This window comes from Manis pentadactyla, chromosome 7 (genome assembly GCF_030020395.1).
Source record: "Manis pentadactyla isolate mManPen7 chromosome 7, mManPen7.hap1, whole genome shotgun sequence".
Taxonomy (NCBI): domain Eukaryota; kingdom Metazoa; phylum Chordata; class Mammalia; order Pholidota; family Manidae; genus Manis; species Manis pentadactyla.
Window position 1 is genome coordinate 128,537,724 of NC_080025.1, and position 26,555 is coordinate 128,564,278.

The 26,555-nt window shown below is 38.4% G+C and overlaps 1 protein-coding gene across 1 annotated transcript in view; it reads left to right on the top strand.

The window, feature by feature from the left end:
• The window catches only part of MKLN1 (muskelin 1), a 390,326-nt gene that overhangs the window by 10,857 nt on the left and 352,914 nt on the right, over window positions 1-26,555 (top strand). Inside the window, exons 2-3 of the mRNA XM_057504770.1 lie at window positions 10,799-10,914; window positions 13,232-13,299. Of these exons, the coding sequence (XP_057360753.1) occupies window positions 13,292-13,299 (8 nt within the window). The 5' untranslated portion in view covers window positions 10,799-10,914; window positions 13,232-13,291. The remainder of the gene's footprint in view (window positions 1-10,798; window positions 10,915-13,231; window positions 13,300-26,555) is intronic.

Sequence of the window (26,555 nt, forward strand, 5' to 3'; positions counted from 1 at the left end):
ATAATGAGCTGCCATAACTAAAACTGTAGACTGAGTAACTTAAACAAAAAATCATTTATTTCACACAGTTCTGGAGACTAAGAAGTCCAAGATCAAGGTACCAGCAGATTTGGGTCTGGTGAGAGACTGCTTCCCAGGCTGCAGATGATCATCTTCTTGCTATATCCACACATAGAGAGACTATCTTTTGTATCTCTTTTCATAAGGGCACTAAACCCACTCATGGAGTCAGATGGGTAGTAGTTTGTCCTGGGCAGAACATTTTGAACTATGCCTGTGCATGGCATGTGGGCAATGTTGTGTCCGGCCTCTTCTGAATCACTGCTGTGACCAACTAAAAGCCCCAGTGCTCCAGGGTCCAAACTACTTACCTCCAGTTGATCCCTTAGAGGGCTCCTCTGAAAAGATATTCAATCAAGATATAGGTCTGGGGTCAAAAGCCAGGAAAAGATATTGCAAAATATCTAAGTAAAACCTTGAGTTTAAAAACAAACAAAACCAGGAATGGTCCAATAAGGAACAAAAGTCCAAAGCAGCCAAAAGACAGAGACTACCAGGATAAATTCAGGGGAGAGTTGGAGCTATGGTCTATTTCTACTGGGTTTATGGAACCCGTATTAAAGAATAAATTCATAGAACCTATAGATCATTTGGTCATGAAGGAAATCATTCCAACCACATAGGATTAGATCTTCAGAAACTGATACACACAGGTGGTCTCTATTCAGCTTGAATACAAAGGGTTTATCACCTAGGAAAGGGAACATGTCTTTTCATGATTTTAACTCTAATTTCTACCATGTCACTTTTGATAAAATAAATAAGTTTTCAAATGGCAGAGATTTTGTCATTTTCTAACAAAAGCAATGATCTTGATACATAAAGATATCATCCTTACCTTTGTTGTCTTCTCATATGTGTCCCCCTTTTCCAGCTTCTCCTTTCTTTGGGACATCCATTTAGTTCTGGGAACGATGACTCCACCTTTATCTCCATGAGGTAGGGCATGTGGTCCAGGCTAAGACAATCAGTGAATTTAATCTCCTTGGCCCCAGAGACTGCTTCAGGTATGGGCATGTGACCTAAGTCATTCCAGTCTCCAAAGAGAATGTCAGGATTTTTGCTGGGAATGACAGAACAAAGGTTCCTGGAGGTGAATGCAGGAGCTTGTCACCCTGGAAGTTCTTAGCTGCTACCTTGGGACCACAAGTGAAGAGTCCATTGAGATTAGAGCTGCCACCAGGGACTAAAGCAAAGAAATGAAAAGGAAACCATCAGATCTCTTCCCATCTAAGCAAATACGGCCCTGGAGCTTCTGAACTTTTTCGCTTCTGGGGTCCAATAAACTATTTTTTGCTTAAGCCAATTTGAGTTAAAGTTGCTATTTCTTGAAACTAAAGCATCCTCTCATTCAAAGGATGGAACAAACACGGTTAAGAAGGAATGGAATACATTTCAGATGTTATTAGAGTTAAATGTGAAAAATGACCCATATCACAGAAGTGATATGTGTTGAAAAGATGAAAGTGGTGTAAGCATTTCTTGACCTTAGGGTGGTAGAGGACTTCATGAGCAAAAATGTAAAGGTTTATAGTTTATAAAAGAAGAGCATTTGTAGATTTGACTACTTAAATAAAATAGTACCACAAAGGAAATTAAAAATGAGAGATTCTAGAATTTTTGCAATAATGTGTATATATATATATATGACAAAAGGTAATGTTCTAATATATAAAGAGCTCTTACAAACATAAAAAAAATACATTTCAAAAGAAGAATGGCTAAAGAACATGAAAAGGCAAAAGAAAAAAGTAATTCAATTGGCCAATTACAATGAAAAATGTCCAACCTTACTAGTAATTAGAGAAACACAAATTAAAGTAAAATCAGATGTCTTGGTGCCTAGCAAGAAGTCAAGAACTTTAAAATGACATCTTGCATGGATAAGCAAAATACAGGGAAATAAGCACTCTAATACAACATTCATCATATAAATTGGTTCAAGCATTCTAGAGGGTGAATTGGCATTATGTATTAAAAAACTTTTAACATATACAAACCATTTAACATAGTAGGTTCATTTTAAGTTTTTATCCTAAGAAAACAACCAGAAACACTCACAAAATTTAATATCAAAGAATATTTAGTACAGCTTGCCTTCTTTATAATATTGAACACTTGGAGATAACCTAAGTGTCCAAAAACAAACACTGCAGAAATTGTTATGTATTCCTATGATGAAATCTATGCATCTAGTAAAAAGCAGATTATGGAAGATGTCATGACATCAGAGAATGTTGGTAGTTTATTTTTAAATACATTCGCTTAGAAAAAAAAGACTGGACAGTTACACAAAATATTAATAGTATTAATATCTTGGTAGTGGAATTACAATTGATTTTCCTCTTTGTGAGTTTTGTATATCCTAAATCCACTCAATAAACAAGTATTGCTCTTTTAGTCAGGATTAAAAAGAGATTTAAGATGAAATGGGAACCCAAGGTGAATGATGAGAGAGGAAGAGAGAACTTTGCATCTTTAAATGAGATTCAGAACTTTTGATCTATACTAACTACATCTCAGGATACAAAAAGAACCTCCAGATGTGATCACAGTAATGCTATGAGGAACCAGTAAGGATGAGAAAAATACCATATGCCTGGAGATAGGCAAATAACCCAACATTTAGAAAGGGAAAGATGAATTAAAGATCCTTGTTCAGGAAAAGAAAGTATCAACAGGAGCCCATGTAGATTCGCTTAAGTCCTTCCAAACTACTATCGTTTTCCTTGTCCCCATATGCTTTACGCCATGTAATCCTCATCCTAGACCTCGGAGGTAGTTATTATTATCATTCCCATTACATGGAAGTTGAGCCTGAGGCCAGAGATGTCAAATGATTGCCCAAGATCCTATAATTAGTTTGTTTTCTTTGGAAATAAGGTTACTTAGGCTGGAAGGGTAGAGGTATAGTTGTCATTCTTGGCATTAGGCAGAGGTCCCCATGGGATCCTGGTATACGCTACAATGGAACATGGGACAAATATCATACAATATCATTAGCAGATGAAGAGGTTATACCCAAAAGTGCGGATTGGTAGAACATTGCTTACCTGGAGGTTTCAAAAAGGTAATAATAATACTTATGACTTAGTAAGAGCAAGGTTCTGTGCAAAAGTACTTTGTATCTATCATCTCAGTTGATCTTCGCCCAATAGCCAGAGAACAGATACTGTCATCATCCCCATTTTACAGATGAGGTTACCAAGGCTCAGGACAATTAATGAGCTTTCTTTGGATTAGAGAGCTGGTAAGTACAGGAGCTGTGATTCAAGTCATAGAAAGTCCAGTTTCAGAACCCAGAAGTTTAACTTACACTAAATTATATTCTTTTGGCCCTTGACTCCTGTTTTGCTCAACTTAACTTTTTTCTTTTTTTATTAAAAGGAATGTTTATTGATCTTAATTACAACTTAAAAGGCACACTTCTAAGAATACAAAACTGAGAAAATGGGAGAAAAGGCAGGCAAGAACACCAACATTTATTGAACTATTATAATACAGTTACTGTACTGCCCTCCTTTAAACCTGAGAACCACTTTGTAGTGTAGATATGATTATCCCTATTTTCACTGATAAGTAAGCTGGGACTGAGATCATGACACAAACAAGGTCACTAGACTACATAACAAAATCAGATTCAAATTTGCCTCTGATTCCTAAACCCATGCTCTTTTTACTACTGGCTAATAAAACTATGTAAAAGTGTAATATTTAGTGGGGAAAGAATAAAATCCTGCAGTTATCTTTAAAAAGTCAATTGTATATGAATTGGGAAACCCAGTTAATCAGCGTTTCAGGTGCAAAAAGATCTCAGGATTTGGATTGATTGTGAAGTATATGAGTCAGCAGTGTGACTGTCAGAACACTCCTACAACCTCAGATGGCATCACCAAAAGAACCATGTCCTGGGAAGGGGAGGGAATGCTCCAACTGGTTTGTGCCCTGCTTATACCAGATGAAGAGAATTGTGATTAATTCTGAAGGCCACATTTTAAAAGAGACAAACTAAGCTATGGATGGCCAAAGGAGAGCAGCTAGCTGGTAACAAATACACACATACATACATACAGGTATACATGCATGAAGATTGGATTATTTCACAAAAGTTAAACAAATGAGAAGACTCAAGAGGTAGCTGAACTTCATCTTCAGTTAGCCGTAGGGCAGCGATATGGAAGTAATTCTTTTTATATTTAGTGTGGTTCCAGAGGACAAAGAACTGTGGTTGGTAGGAGGCAGATTTGAGCCAATAAATGAAAAACCAAAACATGAGTATATCTTGCTTATCTTTTTAGGGACTGAAACACCAGTGCTTTAGACATATCAGGCACTCAACAAATACATATCGAACTGAACTGGATGTTCAATTGCTATTAAAAAACACGAGGTTGTCTTGTGGGGTAGTAAAGATTATAAGAGATGTTTGAGCAGAAGCTAGCTGGCCACCTGTTGTACTAAAGACTCCCCGTTGCAGATTCCAATTATAAAATAAGTCACAGGGATGAAAAGTACAGCATAGGGAATATAGTCAATAATATTTTAGTATCTTTGTATGGAAAAAATAAAGACTCCCATCCCATTAAAATTCCTGCACTTTGTACTGCTGTACCTTCTTTCTAGTCATCACCTGCTTCCTCCACAGCCAACCTTCAAAGAGTTTTCACTCAATCCGTTCCAGTCTGACTTCTCTCTAAAAATTGTGCTCATCAGACCTAATTACCAAACCAAATCTTATCACTCATCCTACCCCAGGGAGGACTGTTGGTCATTTCCTTTTTGAAGGTTTCTTCCCCCTTTTCTTGCCCACTGCTCTGTCCCATTCTCATGCTACTTTCCCAGTCTGCTCCCCCGGCTCCTCTTCCTCCCACAGTTTGCCTGCATGCTTTTCTTCCAGGGTTTGTTCTTGGCACTCTTGGGCTTGCCTTCCTTGGGCTATGCCATCCATTCTGAGGACTTAGCTATTCCTGGGTGCCGACATTCAGTCTAAAGCTCTCTCCTGATCTGCAGACCAGTCTTTCATTTGCCACTGAATATCCTGCAATCATTGCAAACTTAATATGCTGCCCATCAGCACCTCCACACTTGCTCTCCATCCCCCGTTTAGCTTAATGTCTTTACCCTTCAACGTTGGCCTCTCTCCCCTACTCTCAAACCCCTATCTAACCAATAATTATGTCCTCGATGCTACTTCTAAATCTCCCCTGGACTTGTCATTTTTTCACCCCACTGCTGCCATGGTGATTCAGACCTTAATCCCTTCCTTAGACTATTACAAGTGGCCTTCTAATTGCCTTTCTTGGCTGCAGTCTCTCCCTTACAGAAGTGCAGCCTTCATCCTGCCTATATTTTATTTTTTTAATATGAATGGTCACACTCTTCCCTATTTAAGAACCTTTAATAATTATTTGTCTCCAGTATAAAGTCCAAATTCCTTACCTCTAAATCAAGATATGACTTTGGTATGGCTACAACCTACCTTACCAGTCAGTCATTTTCAGCCCACAGTGGACTTCTCTCTTTTCTCTGAACATATTTTGCCATTTCACACCTTTGTGCCTTTTCTCATCCTATTCTCCTAAGGACAATGTCATTCTTCTTCCCTCAACCAACTTCATCTTCTCCTTCAGTGCTCAAGCCAAACTCCAGCACCTCTAGGAAAAGGAATTCTCTTCAGTCTCCAAGTCAGATGTCAGGGCAAGAGATATGGTATTTAAAGCAATGCACTGAATGGACAGTTGTAGAGGACCATCCCTAAGGGGGCTCCCAGCATTCAGGAATCAGGAAGGACCAAGCAAAAGAAACTGAGAAGGAACGAACTATGAGTTGGCAGGAAAGTATTGTGTAATGGAAGCCAAGTGAAGAAAATATTACAACAAGAAGGGAGTGATTATCAGTGCCAAAAAGCTGCTGAGAAGGCAGTAAGATGAGGACAGATAACTGACCACTGGTTCTGACAACAGAGGTCACTGTGACCTTCACAAGTGTGTTTTCAGTGGTGTAGTGGGGGACAAAAGGCTGATTGGATTGGCATTAAAAGATAGTCAGAAATAAGGAAGTAGATGTTTATTGAATGGGTAAAGTATTGGATGAATGAAGGAATGATGTCTTAGGATTCTGTAATTGGTGAGGAACCAAAATAGAAGAGTTATTATGAACTCTCAGAGTCTCAAAAACTTCCAAATAGAAACAAGGATGCAATTTTGTGATGTGAAGTTTTCTTAAGTGAATTTAGAGTAGGATTAAGCAGGTAGTATGGTTATTCTAGGGAAGGTTCTGTGTGAGTTCTGTAGTGGCTGAATTTTATTTATTGCCTTCATGAAGGACTTCTCAGAGGCTTCAAAAAAGAGCTGTCCCTCCAGGGACTTGGTGTGGGATTTTAGAAACTATTTCCAAACACCTCTTGCTACTGTGTGAGGTTGCTAAAAGAAGCCTATGAGGCTAGCTCCCATTCTTTTGGAGATTGCGAAGTACTATGTCTGAATGTTTGGAAAGAGGTGAACAGGAAAAGCCTGACCCATTTAATATAGTGCATTCGAAAATGCTGTATTTGGAAGTATTTCTATGTAAAATTTTTATACCAAAATAATAATGAAGATATGGGCTAAGAGATCACCTATATAAGCTGTTCTCACCTGCCACCCCCTGAAGTGTAACAGTAATGAAGTATAGAGAATATAGACTTTGGGTAGAGCAAACCCAAGCTTTGATTCTGTGTTATTCCCTATGTGAAATTCCTCAAATAGGCAGAGTTTTCAAAAGGCATTTGGTAGAGATCCTGTATAGAATGTGTTTTTACTTACATGACTGAGCACATATATTTCCCTTTATAATTTTTTTTTTATGTCCAGGGCTTGGATTGTGATATTGAACCAGCCATAGAATATTTGAAGAGCCTCCTGTCATCCCGTGTTTCCTGTAGTTCCCCAAATGGATTGGGTGCTCTTATTTGTCTGTCTATGCCTTTGCCCATGCTGTGCCCTCTACCAGGAATACTCAAACACCCTTCTTCCTGGCATATTCAGATTGAGGAATGCTTTCTCTAGGAGGCCTTCCTGACTTTTGCAGGCAGAGACAGATCCCCTCTCTGTGCTCCCCAAATCATTTGCATGTGCTGTTCCATTTCCGCACCTACTACATTGGACTACAGTTGTTTATCCTTCTGGCTCCCTCACTGGGCTCTGAGTTTCCTGAAGTCAGTAATTTTGTCTTCTTCCTATTTTTAACTTGTGCATCTAGAACAGAGCTTGTACATTTTGGGCACACAAAATTAATGCTTGTTGAATGGATGCATGAATGCTATGAATGAATGAATGAATGAGTGAATGAACACATGAAAAGATCAGAAAAATGTTACTCCCCCAAATGGAAGCTAATAAAAGCATAAAGTGTCAGTGACTTTACATATATGCAGAATTTGTGCATGTAATGGTACTGTCCAAATCCAATTGAGATGACAAGATCATTGTAGATAATGCACATGAAGAGGAGAGTGATACACACAATCAACTTGTTATATATGTGGCACAGGATGGTGAGAGTGCTGATTAAAAGCAGAGCTGGCAATGGATTGGCTATGATCTAGATTTGGGACAGAGATTTGATCTGTGGAACACACAAACATTTTGGTGTTTGTTATTATTTTAGGCAAGATATTTTTCATTTCAAAATTTAAGAGCAAGATACACTTTAGTAAACACGTTTACCTAAAGCATGGCTTCATTGAGAAAAAAAAAGAAAAACAAACCAGCTATTACACCTCTCAAAATGGAAGTTATATTGAGCCAGTCATTTCATTCCCACATGCCTCACTTTCTTTCATGCATAATTTGTAAAATGATAATAGTCCTTACTAGTATTTACATTATAAATGTGTTGTTACTATAAATTAGATAGTATAAAATGGGTTATGATGTCTTCATTGAAAGACAAGCACTATACACAAATGAGATATTGTTATTATTTAATTTTAACTTTTCAATCTCATTGAGAATTAGATGAAAACTCTGCTTTAAACAATATCCAGTGGGTGAATGATTATTGACTCAAGTGAAATGAAAAAAAATCTTCAGCTGAAAATTCAGCTTAGCCAGTCTGTACAAGGCAAAAATATTGTAGTTATCCATAATGTTTACCACTCTTCTTGATCTCCTTCCTGGGCTGTAATCACAAACTGAAGACAGTTAAACCTTGCAATTCATAGTGTGCATTTTAAAGAAAATAGATATCCTAGAATAATTACAATTTGGAAATAACATTTCAACTAACCAAGCCACGTAGCTAGTTTTGTTATTGATCTGGGGCTTAAATGGACCATGTCAGGCCTTTACTTGAGCTCCCGGTTCCTAGGGTCAGGATGGCTTTTACCGTAGCCTTTTCATGTTAGTTACCACTGCTGCCTCTGTGCTCCCCATTAGCACCAGCCAAGCCAGAGTTTTCCAATACTCTTCTTGGAATACAGGGTTACGGTGGCAGGAGAGAGTTGTGGAAATAACGTGTGGGGAACTGTGAATGTCAGAGACTTCTGTTTGTATCACGAAGGCCTGAGAACTTCCAGCGTACACTGAAAGGGGTGAGGATAATGGCCAGCATATCTGCGCCTGGCCTCTGCGTGTGCAGCCGCTTCCGCCCATTCTCAGTCCTTGGTCCCTGCTCTTGTGCTGCCCTGTCCTCCTCTCCTCACATCCAAACCCCTTCTGGTGTCCATCCATTCTGCCTTGACTCACCTTCACACCCTAGAACCAACCTTCAACATGGCTTGCAGTTGTGGTCATCTGTTTTCCACCTGACCCATTTATTTTGGCTTCTAGATTTTGTTCTCAGAGAGGCCCGCTGTGTGGATAGCTGCCTGGCCAGCTGTGGGGCCAGATGCCTGCTTTCAGACTCCAAGGTGACCAAATTTTTCGCCCTGCCCTTTGGTCCTAATACATGAGCTATGGCGATAGGTGAATGATAATGACAGTGTGATAGCTGTCAGACCAGATTTTTACCTATGAACGTTGTTTGAATGATGGGCTGCTCAGAGAGATCAGTGTATATTCAAGTGCGGCAGTGGGCCTTGGGGCTGGGAAGCCTGTGTAGGCCTTAGAGGTCTAGTGAAGGGTCAGGTGCAGAAGATGAATTAAGTGGAAAGCACAAAAGGCAGATCTGGTTCACTCTACAGTGTTAGCCATGTCCAGCACTGGTTGTGGGACCACTGTTCAACACACAGGGCCTGCCTACCAAGAGCACTGCCATGCAGCCAAATGAGCAAATGTCAAGGTGGGAAGGGAGCTGTCATGATGGCCCTGTTTCTCTACCTTTAGAGAGAAAAACTAGGAATTACATCTTCCACTTCCATGGAAATTTTTTTGACATAGTTGTCTGTATGCATTGGCTCCATTTATTCCTCAGCTCGGTATCCTGGCTTCTGCCTTCCTTGGCCCACTCTTGCCCAATTGCTCGAGTATTTCCTTGGGACTCACCCCACAGGTGCTTCTCAGTCTTTTCTCTACTTGATCTCTTACAGCATGTACCTTTGTTGACCACAGCCTACTTGTTGAAATGTGCTCTTCCCTTGCCTGCTCTGATACCTCACATTCTTGTCTCCCTCCTATCCCTGTGGCTGCACCTTCTCATTCTCTTTTTTTCAGGAACCCTCCCTCTGCCCATCCTTTAAGCTTTGGTGCTCCTCTGGGCTCTCTGCTGGGCCCATTTCTTCTCCCCAGCACTCACTCAGGGTACCTTTTCATCCCTGCGGATTCTGCTGTTGCCTGTCATATACTGACGATTCCTAACTTCCAGATCAAACTGCCTACTGCTACCCTGCGAATGTTCCCCAGGCATTACAAACCAAACATGGCCAAGGCTGAACTCTTCCCCTTTTCCCCCATAACTCCTTTATTTTGTATTTGTATCTTTGCTGTCTTAGTGAATGACATAATTGTCCACACAATTGTTCAAGTCAAAATCTGAGCAGCAGTTTTGCCTTCACCACCCTTCAAAACTCCAACATTCAAGCAATCACAAATTTCAGTAGATTCTACCTCCCCTGACATAGCTTGTAAGATCCTGAATAATTGAGTCCCACTTGCCTTTCCAGTCTCATCACTGATCAGTCTTAGCTATGCTCAACTAATTTTCAATGCTTAGATGTTCATCATTACACAGTCATTTCTATCGCCTCCAAAACTTGCATATGCCATGCCTTCTACTTGAAGCAGACTTGGTCCACCTCTTTTTAAAAATAACTCCTTCTGACCTTGTAAATCTCCATACAAGGAGATATCACTAACTTTGAATTCCCCCCAAGTCTGGGGTGGTAACCCTCTCTGAAAGATCTTGGGTCCTTTTTCTTACTTTTCTCTTCATAGCACACTGCTTTATTAGAGCTGCCTCTCCGGTTTCTACTGAAGCTTGCCTTCTACTGTAAGTTCTATTATGAGATTCCCATAAGCAGAGACCATATTTGTCCCCTTCAATTTTGTGTTCTAGCACCAAGAAATCATTTGGCACAAAATAGATGTTCAAGGAATGAAGGAATATAAGTGCTAAAAGTACCATTGTGAAAACACAAATTTCCAATCAGAGGATGTGATTAGGATTTACAAAACAAAGATGTATTGAATGCTTCTAATATCAGAAAGACTTGAAGTTTATCTAAAACTACTTAGAAGACTTCATCAACATTAGAATCATGAACAGAAACTAGTTAATAGAGGTATATTTAAAATCTCTCCCTTTTGGGCTTCTTTTCCAGAGTTCAACATCCAGACTCTCTGAGCTGTGTTTTGGGGTCACGCAAATATCCCACTTTTCATGAACTACTGGATTCATAACCCATTCCACACTTGAGAACATGGGCATTGAAATAAGGTGAGTGTTCACTTTTCTGTTTTTTCCTCTATTATTTAGCTTTCAGCCATGTACTAGTAGAGCCATGATTTTTAAATTCTCCTTTCTGGAGTCTTCATCAGGGGTGACTGCCTATCCATGCTAGTCTTGCTGGTCTTACAAGGTTTGAGTAGCCTATATATCTGAAGAAATATCACATAGTCTATTGAGAAATTATGTCCTTCTAAATTTTCTTTTTTGTTGCATTACTATTTAAATATTTCATCATTGTTTATTGATTTTTTTTCTAATGTGAGTCCAGATAGAGAAAAGTGGGTTTTGGGAAAACAGAAAGATTTGCTGCCCACTCTGGACATCTTTTGGGCCACATGCACACTACGAATATAGGATATGAGCAAGCAATCAAACTTCAAAATTAACCTTCTGCTTTAGCCATACTGCCTCTGACTGCCACTCCATCCCCACTGCAAATCTTCACTAGCACCATACCTGCTTTAGTTTTTCATAAAAAGAACTTAGTATTATTCATCTTATTTGTTTATTAGCTATCTCCTCTCTAAGACTGTAAGCTTCGTGAGGGCAGGGACTTTGTTTTGTCCACCACTATCACCCAGCACTTGGAACAGTAGTTGGTACATGGTTGGTACTCAATAAATATTTGTTGATTGAATGAATAATGTTTTTGAAAAATTTTTCTTAAAAGGCTGATGCACATCCAGGTCTGTAGGGATCTAATGCAAGTCTAGTTTGCGGTCTTGTCCCCTGAACACTTTCACTAATGACTATGATGATAACATCGATGGCATGCTGAACAAATTTAAATTTACAAACAACTAGAAAAGGATAACAAGTTGGATGATGCAATCAAGATTCCTCCTATTCCCCAAATCCTGACAAAATGTAATCAATCAATCAAATATAACAATATAAAGCTTGAAGGGGAAAAATATAAAGTACTCAAAGATCCCCAAGTTCAATTGTACATGTACAGGTTGGGGGTGAGATGGCTCACAATTGCTCATGTAGGAAGATTTAGAGTCTCCTATTGATTGTGAGTAGGCAAAGAGTAAATACAGTGTGATGCAACTTCCAAAAACAAAAATCTTCTGTTGTGTTAATAGAAATGTAGTCAAGTGGGAAATAGTTCTCTAGTACTCAGTGGTCATCAGGCCACATCTCTTCTGTTTTATAAAGTCTGATCTTCAGTCCTTAAGAAAGACATTGATAAATGGAAGATTATTAAAGAAGAGTAAAAAAGATAAGGGATCTGGTAAACAGTGTCATATAAAAAATGATTAAGGGACCTAAGGTTGTGTGTGTGTGTGCCAGGAGGGTGATAGCTAACATATGTAGCTACCTTCCAAAATTAGAGGGGCTACCCTGGAGAGAAGAAATTAGATTTCTTTTGGGTGATCCCAAATGTCAGATCAAGGACTCATCAGTGGAAGACACAAGCATATATATTTCAACCTACAGGAACTTATCAACAATGAGATTTGCCCACCAATTAACATGGACAACTGCTGGAGACAGTAAGTGCACTGACCCTGGTGGTAGTTAAGCAGAAGCTGGGTATTCCTGCCTCATTTGTTGGATACATTTGAGATGGAAGTTCAAACACCAGGGTAAGATATTAGCTTTATTACAATAGCAAACACATATTGAGTGTTTACTCAATGGCAGCTACCATAAGTGAGTAATGTGGATTGTTATTTTTAATACTCACATCAATCCTATTAGCTCCGTCTTACAGATGAGAAAAGTGAGGCTTAGAAGGGCTAAATAATTACCTGAAATCTTACACCTTGTACAAAGTAGAGCAAGGATTTGAACTTCAGCATTCAGATCCTTGACCTTCTTTATTCTATAAAGGACTCCCACATCTAGAAAACCATTCTTTACCACCCTGAGATTCTATCACTCTAATGAAATAATCAAATCAAGGAGGTTATTGTCTCCAGTGGTAAATGATTCTACAGTAAGTAGGTTCTTTCAGTATAGTATGCAGGGACTAAATTAGCTGGGCATTTGCCACTTGTAGTACTCTATATGGAGCCCAGCATAGGACCTGGTACAAAATAGGTGCTCAGTAATTATTTATTAAGTGAAAAAAATGAGTGAATACAACTACACAAGATTGGCTGCATTTGAAATGACAGAATCTTAGTATATTGTGCCTGAGGAGAAACAAGCACATACCTGGGTGGTCTGCTGAGGACACTTGGGAAAAAGTGATAATCCATCATTCTTGGCAAAGGCCTCGAGAGTTCATTCCTGCTCAGTCATTTAGACAATATTCATTTAAACAAATATCTATCGCATTCCTGTTCTGTTCCAGGTTTGCTCAACCTGCTGAGGGTGCAGAGGTGAATCAGAGGATGCACTGGTAGAGGGGGAGATGGACAGGTAAGTAAAATCTTATGATACAATGTAACGAGCCCTATAGCAAGAACATGTGTGTGCATGTGTTTGTGTGTGTGTGTTTTAAGTATTACAGAAACAGAGCAGAACTAATTCTACTTGATCAAAGGAGTTGATTGTGTTTTAAGAATGAATGCCACATATGTTATATGAATTTATTTGGCCTTCATAAAGACCATGTGAGGTTGTGATCCCTTTTTTGTACAGATGAAATAGAGTTTCACAGAGGTGAGATGAGTTCTCCACAGTCATGCGGTTAGTAATAATAATTGCTGGCATTTACTGAGTGCTTAGGATACCTAAGTCTCTGTTTTAGGTCCTATTAAGATATTTAATCCTTACAACTTTATGAGGATATCACTGATATCATTGCCATTTTCCAAATGAGAAAACTAAGGCATAAGATTTAAATAACTGGTCTGAAGTCATAGCTAAAAAGTGGAAAAATCATGATTTGCACTTACACATTCTGGCTTTAGCAGGCACACACTTACCTACTACATTAAATTTCCTTTCACTGGTCCCATGAAGAGCTGGAACTCACACTTGGATTCTGACTCCACATTCAGCTTTCTTTCAAGTGACCTTGCTCCTTAGTAATACTGCATTGAAATGAAAAGAAATGGTATGTGCATGGCTACAAGGAGAGGCTGTGTAGGTCAGGTATCTGTTGAAGCATTTGGGGAGAGGTATGCTAAAATGTAGAATAAGCATCAGTTGTGTAGGCAGGGTTTTTCAGGGCAGCCAGAATTTGGCCTGTGGTTTTTCAGGTCAGCAGTCTGGGCCTAGAGACTATGATTTGTTACATATAGGAACTAACCACCAACACTTAAACCCTGCAGCCTTTTAAAATCTAATTTGAATTTTTCTGAAAGAAGATGACAAGATGTAAAACATCAAGAATGAAATAAGTTAAATTGAGTACCTTATATATAAGCAAGAATGGAGATATAGAAAAGGAGAAGTGAAGCACATAATTGCTTAAATTGTCCAAGCTTTCTCTCCATAATAAAAATTCCTGGATTGAAAAATAGTTCAATCCAATATTATTGTGCCTTAATAATTATGCTGAGTTGGCTCTGTGGCAAATCTGAGAAAGAATTCGTTATTAAAATGAATGGAGTAGATTACTCTTCCCTCAGTAATTGCTACTTCAGCTAACGTGGATATGACCTGTGTAATTAAATCTACTGTGTTTTTAAGACATCTATCTCCCATAATTTTTGGATTTGGTAATTTAAAAATCAGCTCCAGGCTGGGATTTCTGTGGCAGGTGGGAGGGCAGAAAAGGTCAATGTTCTTCATCATTCTTCCCTTCAAAGCAGGTGGGATTTTTTGTTTTGTTTGTTTTTTAGTGTTTTGTTTTGTTATTTATGGAGACCTAATAGAGTCAACTGATTATCTTGGCCTTTTTGTTTATGGATTTCTATTTTCTTGGCATCAGGTCCTTGGAAACATTTGTTTTGATGGTGGCGAGAGTTAGTCATGTCTTATTTTTGTTGTTCCTATTTATTTTTAAGATCCTTTAGTTCAAGTCCACTTACAAGGTATTGTATAACCTGTATTTATGTCTCCACAAATAAAATATTCCTAGCAGTAACTTCTAGTACAAATTTATAGGAATGGTTAATTATTTGATGCTCAGTTGATGCCCATCAGAATGATTCTACAGTACTAAAAATGAACAAGGTTATGCTTTGGAAAACTATGTTTGAAATTTCTAATTGGATTTAGCATTTAACATGTAAAATTTCAAATTTCTTAGGTCAATTATTTTTGAGTTACCAACTAGCCAAATTCTTAGAAACATATTTTTCCTTTGTATCACTGAGTCAACAAAAGTTGGAAAATATTTTTTCACATATTCCATTCTTTAAGCCTGAAAGTAAATTACTTTTAAAAACCACATCCCAGTTTTTCATAAAGTTGCGAGTAAATGAATAAATGGGCTTCACTGGCATTTGGGATGTACGTATAATTAGAACTCTCAGTATTTCAAACATATAATTTACGAAAATTGAGGTTTTTAATTTTTAACTTTGAGAACACTAGGATGAAATAAGTGACCCTTGTTGGAAATATGTCAAGAATCAACTTTCTCAAGTTGACCTTTAGTTTGTTGGTCACCAAATCAAAAATCTGTTTATTCCCAGATTTAAAGATCCCTGAACTTTTTAAAGTTTTTTAAAGGCCAAGACAGAAGGCTAGCACTACTTTGCGGCTGTGAAGAACAATTTGCCCTCTCCCTTCTCCTTGATGTTTCTTAGTTGGTTTCTCCATAAGAGATGCTTCATCCCAACTGGCTCCATCTTTGTTGCAATATGAAGCATGTTGCACCTCCCAGACACCTTCTGGGCAAGGCAGAGAATCCTGTTTTTACAAAACAGCTGATTATCAGCCTTTGAACTGACTTGATTTTTTTAAAATTGAAGTATATATCATTGATATACGATCTTACATTGGTTTCAAGTATACAGCATAGTGATTCAACACAAATTATTATTAAATCCTCGCCCCCAGTAGTGCATATTACTAAATCCTCACCCCTACTAGTGCAATTACTTTCTGGACTTGATATATTTTTTAGTACAGAGTTCCAGATGAGGCACCAACGATGGCTACAAATGCTCTCAATCACTAATGTTCATAATTTTAAAATGGCAACACAAGATTTGCAATCCATTAGATTATTGTGTGACCTTGAGCAAGCAACCTCTCTCCAAAATCGCTATTTTGCAGGGTTAGTGTAGTAAATAATTGAGATTATATATGAAAATACTTAACAGGAGGACTGGCACATAGTTTCAAGTGTAGGTTGAATTTATGGGAGGCATGTAATGATCTTTGGAACCTCAAATGGACAAATGCACCCAAATCGACATTCGCTGCCCCTAGCCATTTGTTAAAGCAGAAATTTCACTTCCAAATGAATAACGACATCTGCTTTGAAGTCTACATTCAGAACAAAATGTTACTTTAATGATAATCTGTTAATATATTTCATATCAGGAGCTGGCTATGATTTCTTTAGGAAAATATTATGTGAATAAAGGGAGGAAGGAAAATTAGATAAATGAAAAGTTTTTATTTCAAAATAAATGAAGGGAGTATAGTTATCTGATTACAGAACTTTCAGATGATATAATTATTATATGTCCACATGTAATTACAAAACATACTAGTTTTAATAAGTTGGTTTTGAAAAGTTTACTTATCTTAAAGGACTAATTTTTTCATAATTGACTGGAAAATCCTGCAGTACATGGTATTAACTATTAATGTACTAAAAATTTCCCATTAACTATCTTTTTCTTTAATTGTATCTATTGTCACGGCCTTACATTTATTTCATTGATACAAAAGGAGTGATTTAAACTGCTTACTGTCTCTGCATATTATAAAGTAGGAGAAATAGGTATTCCCCAACCCACTTACCTGTGAAAAGAAAACACCCTCCTGAGTTGTCAGGAATTAACACTGTAATAAAATTACAAGAAAAATTTTGTTAAGAACCTTTTCTCATCTGCACGCTATTTGACTGAAACCTGAGGTGCTGAATTCCAGACAAAGGTGACTTTGGAGGAGAAAGTTTGTGCCAAACTGGATCAGTTGTTTTTGTGTTACATAAGAAGGAGAAAAAAAAATTAAGTGTTTACTCCTAAGCCACAAATATAATATTATCTTATTACACCAAATGTAATGACAGAATTTCCAAATCGCAAACTTCACTTTTACAGTTGTATTTTTGTGAACTATTATCTGTACCAAATCAAAACTAAATATTTAAATAATAATTTGCCTTGCCCAATTATATTTAAAAGTTATTTTATTCACTGTGTCAGAAGTGAATTCCAGTTGAATTGTGAAAATGGTGTTAAAATATTAAGAGATTTTCAAAATTGTTTTTTCCCGATTATAAAGAATTTATATGAAGTATAAAAAATATAGAATATACAGTAGAGTAAAAACAAAAAAATCACCAAATCACCCATAATTCTATCATCCAGAGCTGATCACTATTAACATAATGGGTGCTTACATACACACACACACACACACACACACACACACAAACACACACATACACACACCAAAATACCCCTAACATATAAGTACATATTAATGTTTTATTATGGGATTTTTAAAACATAAACAAAAGTGGAAATAGAACGTAATGAATCCCATGTACTGATCATCCCATGATGGCCAACCAGTCAATACCCTCTTCTTCTTCCCCATTCATTTTATTTTAAAGCAAATTCCAGAAATTGTATCATCTTACCCATAAATATTTCAATATAGATCTTTAAGAGATAAGGACTTTTTTAAACATAACCATCATCACACCTAAACTAATTAACATTACTTTAATATTGAGAAATATTCAGTCAGTGACCAAATTTCCAATTGTCTCATAAATATTATAATTTATTTTTATAGTTTGTTTGAAGCAGGATCCAAATAAGGTTCACATACCAAAATTGGTTGAATTTAAATGGTAGCACCCTAGACTCATTTTTCCCCCTTTAAATCTCTTTAAATATACATGGGTTTCCTCTCTAATATTTTTTCCTTGCAATTTATTTTTTGAAGAAACCAAGCTGTTTCTCCTGTAGGACTTCACACAGCCTGGGTTTTTCTCATCATATCCCCATGGTATGGTTTACTGTGTTCCTCTGTCCTCTGTATTTCCTAAAACTAACTAGGCTTTACCAGATTCAGATTTCTTTTTTCAAGACTGCTTTATAGGTAGTGGTGTGTTTTGCCATTAGGAGGTACATAATATATAATAATCTCTTTTTTATGATGTTATCTAGCTAGATTCACTAGTTTATTAAAGATTTCAAAATAGTGATTTTTTTTTTCAACATACAAAAATCAGCTGTATTTTTATACAGTAACAATGAACTATATGAAACAGACATTAAGACAACAATCCCACTTATAATGGTGTTAAAAAGCATAAAATACTTAGGAATAATTTTAACCAACAAGGTGAAAGATCTGCACACTGATAACTATAAAACACTGATGAAGGAAATTGAACACAAATAAATGGAAAGATATCCTATGCTGATAGATTTTTTTTTTTTACATGTTTTTAAATTTTTTTTTTTTTTTAATAATTATTTTTTATTGGAGGGTAGTTGACACACAGTATTACATTACATGAGTTTCAAGTGTACAACACAGTGGTAGAACATTTATATACATAATTCTAGGTTCCAGCTATCACCCTACCAGGCTGTTACAATATCTTGACTATATTCCTTATGCTATACATTACATCCCGGTTACTAATTTATTTTACCATTGGAAGTCTGTCCTTCTTTTTTTTTTTTTTTTTTTTTGTGAGGGCATCTCTCATATTTATTGATCAAATGGTTGTTAACGACAATAAAATTCTGTATAGGGGAGTCAATGCTCAATGCACAATCATTATTCCACCCCAAGCCTAATTTTTGTCAGTCTCCAATCTTCTGAGGCATAACAAACAAGTTTTTACATGTAGAACAAATTCTTACATAATGAATAAGTTACATAGTGAACAGTACAAGGGCAGTCATCACAGAAACTTTCGGTTTTGCTCATGCATTATGAACTATAAACAGTCAGTTCAAATATGAATACTCATTTGGTTTTTATACTTGATTTATATGTGGATACCACATTTCTCTCTTTATTATTATTATTTTTAATAAAATGCTGAAGTGGTAGGTAGATACAAGATAAAGGTAGAAAACATAGTTTAGTGTTGTAAGAGAGCAAATGTAGATGATCAGGTGTGTGCCTGTAGACTATGTGTTAATCCAAGCTAGACCAGGGCAATAAAACATCCACGTATGCAGAAGATTTCTCTCAGAACGGGGGGGTGAGGTTCTAAGCCTCACCTCTGTTGATCCCCAATTTCTCACCTGATGGCCCCCCTGCGACTGTGCCTGTCTTAGGTTGTTCCTCCCTTGAGGAATCTTACCCGTCTCTGGCTAACCAGTCATCTTCCGGGGCCATACAGGGAAATGTGAAGTTGGTAAGTGAGAGAGAAGCCTTATTGTTTGAAAAGGTTAGCTTTTTACTTCTTTGCATATTTATGCCCTGTGGCTTCTATGCCCAGCATTTGTCTTGAGGTATCTTTACCACTTGGAAGAATTATGATACTCGGTAAATTTGATATGAGGCACGAATTCTATTTAAGGGTTGTAATTAGGAAGGAAGAAGAAAAGCTATAGAAGTAGCAGGCAGAAGAAAACATGGGAAGATTGATTATTTCTTTGATATATCTTCTTGTAGAGTAACTTCAGCATGTATAGGTTTTAAGCTACTACTTAAATTGCACACACACATTAACATAATAGGACTATAGTTACATAACCAAAGCATATCTGTAATTACCAGCCATCTGCAGTGAAACCAAGAAAACCAGTTAGGCACCTTAGGCATTTGTGAAAACTTATCTATGATATGGTGGATATTGTCCAACTGAACTTGAACAGTCTGAGAGAAATCAGACAAATTAAAACAACCCATTCCTGGGGACTGTTCACATGCCATATGTTCTTTTAACAGTAAATAGTTTGTAGTTGTAAGACTTTGGAGCGCTACAATTTGCACTTCTCCAAATTCTTGGTTGAGTTCCAACAGTATAGATCCAGTCCAATTTTGTTGTTTTACTGTATGCACAGGCCAGCTTAGATATCTCCTTCCTCATTCCCATGGCAAGTCCAGGAACTGGTGGGATGAGTGCATCTACAGCTGTAGCAGTGCGTGGATCTTTGTTGGGGTTTTTTGATGATCATTTTCTGGCATGAGTCTTCCAGAGAGTGCAGATGTTGGAAGTTCTTTTTCATATCGTATCTTAGTTCATTTTCGGGGTAGCCCAATTAGGCTTTGATCCTCTGTATGAACACAAACAGACCCTTTGCCTACACTTTTATATGCCCTTTATACCCTTGTGTAGAACTCGTTGGAGGTTACCACACAGGAACTGCCCTTTTTTTTTTTTTTTTTTTTGCTATCACTAATCTACACTTACATGACGAATATTATGTTTACTAGGCTCTCCCCTATACCAGGTCTCCCCTATAAACCCCTTTACAGTCACTGTCCATCAGCATAGCAAAATGTTGTAGAATCACTACTTGCCTTCTCTGTGTTGTACAGCCCTCCCTTTTCTCCTACCCCCCCATGCATGTTAATCTTAATACCCCCTTACTTCTCCCCCCCTTATCCCTCCCTACCCACCCATCCTCCCCAGTCCCTTTCCCTTTGGTACCTGTTAGTCCATTCTTGAGTTCTGTGATTCTGCTGCTGTTTTGTTCCTTCAGTTTTTCCTTTGTTCTTATATTCCACAGATAAGTGAAATCATTTGGTATTTCTCTTTCTCCGCTTGGCTTGTTTCACTGAGCATAATACCCTCCAGCTCCATCCATGTTGCTGCAAATGATTGGATTTGCCCTTTTCTTATAGATGAGTAGTATTCCATTGTGTATATGTACCACATCTTCTTTATCCATTCATCTATTGATGGACATTTAGGTTGCTTCCAATTCTTGGCTATTGTAAATAGTGCTGCAATAAACATAGGGGTGCATCTGTCTTTCTCAAACTTGATTGCTGCGTTCTTAGGGTAAATTCCTAGGAGTGGAATTCCTGGGTCAAATGGTAAGTCTGTTTTGAGCATTTTGATGTACCTCCATACTGCTTTCCACAATGCTTGAACTAACTTACATTCCCACCAGCAGTGTAGGAGGGTTCCCCTTTCTCCACAGCCTCGCCAACATTTGTTGTTGTTTGTCTTTTGGATGGCAGCCATCCTTACTGGTGTGAGGTGATACCTCATTGTAGTTTTAATTTGCATTTCTCTGATAATTAGCGATGTGGAGCATCTTTTCATATGTCTGTTGGCCATCTGTATTTCTTTTTTGGAGAACTGTGTGTTCAGTTCCTCTGCCCATTTTTTAATTGGGTTATTTGTTTTTTGTTTGTTGAGGTGTGAGAGCTCCTTATATATTCTGGACGTCAAGCCTTTATCGGATGTGTCATTTTTAAATATATTCTCCCATACTGTAGGGATCCTTCTTGTTCTATTGATGGTGTCTTTTGCTGTACAGAAGCTTTTCAGCTTAATATAGTCCCACTTACTCATTTTTGCTGTTGTTTTCCTTGCCCGGGGAGATATGTTCAAGAAGAGGTCACTCATGTTTATGTCTAAGAGGTTTGTGCCTATGTTTTCTTCCAAGAGTTTAATGGTTTCATGGCTTACATTCAGGTCTTTGATCCATTTTGAGTTTACTTTTGTATATGGGGTTAGACAATGGTCCAGTTTCATTCTCCTACATGTAGCTGTCCAGTTTTGCCAGCACCACCTGTTGAAGAGACTGTCATTTCGCCATTGTATGTCCATGGCTCCTTTATCAAATATTAATTGACCATATATGTCTGGGTTAATGTCTGGATTCTCTAGTCTGTTCCATTGGTCTGTGGCTCTGCTCTTGTGCCAGTACCAAATTGTCTTGATTACTATGGCTTTATAGTAGAGCTTGAAGTTGGGGAGTGAGATCCCCCCTACTTTATTCTTCTTTCTCAGGATTGCTTTGGCTATTCGGGGTCTTTGGTGTTTCCATATGAATTTTTGAATTATTTGTTCCAGTTCATTGAAGAATGTTGCTGGTAGTTTCATAGGGATTGCATCAAATCTGTATATTGCTTTGGGCAGGATGGCCATTTTGACGATATTAATTCTTCCTAGCCACGAGCATGGGATGAGTTTCCATCTGTTAGTGTCCCCTTTAATTTCTCTTAAGAGTGACTTGTAGTTTTCAGAGTATAAGTCTTTCACTTCTTTGGTTAGGTTTATTCCTAGGTATTTTATTTTTTTTGATGCAATTGTGAATGGAGTTGTTTTCCTGATTTCTCTTTCTGTTGGTTCATTGTTAGTATATAGGAAAGCCACAGATTTCTGTGTGTTGATTTTGTATCCTGCAACTTTGCTGTATTCCGATATCAGTTCTAGTAGTTTTGGGGTGGAGTCTTTAGGGTTTTTTATGTACAGTATCATGTCATCTGCAAATAGTGACAGTTTAACTTCTTCTTTACCAATCTGGATTCCTTGTATTTCTTTATTTTGTCTGATTGCCGTGGCTAGGACCTCCAGTACTATGTTAAATAACAGTGGAGAGAGTGGGCATCCCTGTCTAGTTCCCGATCTCAGAGGAAATGCTTTCAGCTTCTCGCTGTTCAATATAATGTTGGCTGTGGGTTTATCATAGATGGCCTTTATTATGTTGAGGTACTTGCCCTCTATTCCCATTTTGCTGAGAGTTTTTAACATGAATGGATGTTGAACTTTGTCAAATGCTTTTTCAGCATCTATTGAGATGATCATGTGGTTTTTGTCTTTCTTTTTGTTGATGTGGTGGATGATGTTGATGGACTTTCGAATGTTGTACCATCCTTGCATCCCTGGAATGAATCCCACTTGGTCATGGTGTATGATCCTTTTGATGTATTTTTGAATTCGGTTTGCTAATATTTTGTTGAGTATTTTTGCATCTACGTTCATCAGGGATATTGGTCTGTAGTTTTCTTTTTTGGTGGGGTCTTTGCCTGGTTTTGGTATTAGGGTGATGTTAGCTTCATAGAATGAGTTTGGGAGTATCCCCTCCTCCTCTATTTTTTGGAAGACTTTAAGGAGAATGGGTATTATGTCTTCCCTGTATGTCTGATAAAATTCCGAGGTAAATCCATCTGGCCCGGGGGTTTTGTTCTTTGGTAGTTTTTTGATTACCTCTTCAATTTCGTTGCTGGTAATTGGTCTGTTTAGATTTTCTGTTTCTTCCTGGGTCAATCTTGGAAGGTTATATTTTTCTAGGAAGTTGTCCATTTCTCCTAGGTTTCCCAGCTTGTTAGCATGTAGGTTTTCATAGTATTCTCCAATAATTCTTTGCATTTCCGTGGGGTCCGTCGTGATTTTTCCTTTCTCGTTTCTGATACTGTTGATTTGTGTTGACTCTCTTTTCTTCTTAATAAGTCTGGCTAGAGGCTTATCTATTTTGTTTATTTTCTCGAAGAACCAGCTCTTGGTTTCATTGATTTTTGCTATTGTTTTATTCTTCTCAATTTTATTTATTTCTTCTCTGATCTTTATTATGTCCCTCCTTCTGCTGACCTTAGGCCTCATCTGTTCTTCTTTTTCCAATTTCGATAATTGTGACATTAGACCATTCATTTGGGATTGCTCTTCCTTTTTTAAATATGCTTGGATTGCTATATACTTTCCTCTTAAGACTGCTTTTGCTGTGTCCCACAGAAGTTGGGGCTTAGTGTTGTTGTTGTCATTTGTTTCCATATATTGCTGGATCTCCATTTTGATTTGGTCATTGATCCATTGATTATTTAGGAGCGTGTTGTTAAGCCTCCATGTGTTTGTGAGCCTCTTTGCTTTCTTTGTACAGTTTATTTCTAGTTTTATGCCTTTGTGGTCTGAAAAGTTGGTTGGTAGGATTTCAATCTTTTGGAATTTTCTGAGGCTCTTTTTGTGGCCTAGTATGTGGTCTATTCTGGAGAATGTTCCATGTGCACTTGAGAAGAATGTATATCCCGCTGCTTTTGGATGTAGAGTTCTATAGATGTCTATTAGGTCCATCTGCTCTACTGTGTTGTTCAGTGCTTCCGTGTCCTTACTTATTTTCTGCCCAGTGGATCTATCCTTTGGGGTGAGTGGTGTGTTGAAGTCTCCTAGAATGAATGCATTGCAGTCTATATCCCCCTTTAGTTCTGTTAGTATTTGTTTCACATATGCTGGTGCTCCTGTGTTGGGTGCATATATATTTAGAATGGTTATATCCTCTTGTTTGACTGAGCCCTTTATCATTATGTAGTGTCCTTCTTTATCTCTTGTTACTTTCTTTGTTTTGAAGTCTATTTTGTCTGATATTAGTACTGCAACCCCTGCTTTCTTCTCACTGTTGTTTGCTTGAAATATGTTTTTCCATCCCTTGACTTTTAGTCTGTACATGTCTTTGGGTTTGAGGTGAGTTTCTTGTAAGCAGCATATAGATGGGTCTTGCTTTTTTATCCATTCTGTTACTCTGTGTCTTTTGATTGGTGCATTCAACCCATTAACATTTAGGGTGACTATTGAAAGATATGTACTTATTGCCATTGCAGGCTTTAAATTCGTGGTTACCAAAGGTTCAAGGTTAGCCTCTTTAGTATCTTACTGCCTAACTTAGCTCGCTTATTGAGCTGTTATATACACTGTCTGGAGATTCTTTTCTTCTCTCCCTTCTTGTTCCTCCTCCTCGATTCTTCATATGTTGGGTGTTTTGTGCTGTGCTCCTTCTAGGAGTGCTCCCATCTAGAGCAGTCCATGTAAGATGTTCTGTAGAGGTGGTTTGTGGAAAGCAAATTCCCTCAGCTTTTGTTTGTCTGGGAATTGTTTAATCCCACCGTCATATTTGAATGATAGTCGTGCTGGATACAGTATCCTTGGTTCAAGGCCCTTCTGTTTCATTGCATTAAATATATCATGCCATTCTCTTCTGGCCTGTAGGGTTTCTGTTGAGAAATCTGACGTTAGCCTGATGGGTTTCCCTTTATAGGTGACCTTTTTCTCTCTAGCTGCCTTTAACACTCTTTCCTTGTCCTTGATCTTTGCCATTTTAATTATTATGTGTCTTGGTGTTGCCCTTCTTGGATCCTTTCTGTTGGGGGTTCTGTGTATTTCCGTGGTCTGTTTGATTACTTCCTCCCCCAGTGTGGGGAAGTTTTCAGCAATTATTTCTTCTAAGATACTTTCCATCTCTTTGCCTCTCTCTTCTTCTTCTGGGACCCCTATAATACGGATATTGTTCCTTTTAGATTGGTCACACAGTTCTCTTAATATTGTTTCATTCCTGGAGATCCTTTTGTCTCTCTCTATGTCAGCTTCTATGCGTTCCTGTTCTCTGATTTCAATTCCATCAATGGCCTCTTGCATTCTATCCATTCTGCTTATAAACCCTTCCAGAGTTTGTTTCATTTCTGCGATCTCCTTTCTGGCATCTGTGATCTCTTTCCGGACTTCATCCCATTTTTCTTGCGTATTTCTCTGCATCTCTGTCAGCATGTTTATGATTCTTATTTTGAATTCTTTGTCAGGAAGACTGGTTAGGTCTGTCTCCTTCTCTGGTGTTGTCTCTGTGATCTTTGTCTGCCTGTAGCTTTGCCTTTTCATGGTGATAGGAATAGTCTGCAGAACTGGGACGAGTGATGGCTGGAAGGACTTCCTTTCTTGTTGGTTTGTGGCCCTCCTCTCCTGGGAGAACAGCGGCCTCTACTGGCTTGTGCTGCGCAGCTGCGCGCAGACAGGGTTTCTGCTTCCTGCCCGGCTGCTATGGAGTTAATCTCCGCTGTTGCTGTGGGCGTGGCCTGGCTCGGGCAGCTACTCCAAAATGGTGGAGTCGCGTTGGAGCAGGAGCTGCTGGGAGGCTATTTTTCTCCGTAAGGGGCCTCCCTGCTCCCTGCAGCCCAGGGGTTAGGGTGCCCAGAGATCCCCGGATACCCTACCTCTGGATTAAGTGACCCGCCCTGCCCCTTTAAGACTTCCAAAAAGCACCCGCCAAAACAAAACAAAAAAAGAAAAAAAAAGAAAAAAAATTTTAAATTAAAAAAAAAAAAGGTGGTCGTTCGTTTTTCTTTATTCTCTGGTGCCAGCCTCAGGCCTCTGCTCACGGGTCTTTCTGCCCTGTTTCCCTAGTATTGGGGTCCCTGTCCCTTTAAGACTTCCAAAAAGCGCTCGCCAAAACAAAGCAGCAAAAAAGCAAAAAAAAAAAAAAAATCGTCACGCGCTTTTCTTATGTCCTCTGTCGCCCAGCCTCCAGTGCCCGCTCACTGTTCTTGCTGCCCTGTTTTCCTAGTATCGAGGGCCCTGCACTCTGGCCCGGATGGCTGGGGCTGGGTGTTCGGCAGCCCTGGGCTCCGTCTCCCTCCCGCTCTGCCTGCTCTTCTCCCGCCGGGAGCTGGGGGGCTGGGCGCTCGGCTCCCGCGGGGCCGGGGCTTGTATCTTACCCCCTTCGCGAGGCGCTGGGTTCTCTCAGGTGTGGATGTGGTCTGGATATTGTCCTGTGTCCTCTGGTCTTTATTCTAGGAAGGGTTGTCTTTGTTATATTTTCATAGATATATGTTGTTTTGGGAGGAGATTTCCGCTGCTCTACTCACGCCGCCATCTTCCACCCCTCTCTAAAATAGTGATATTTTAATAG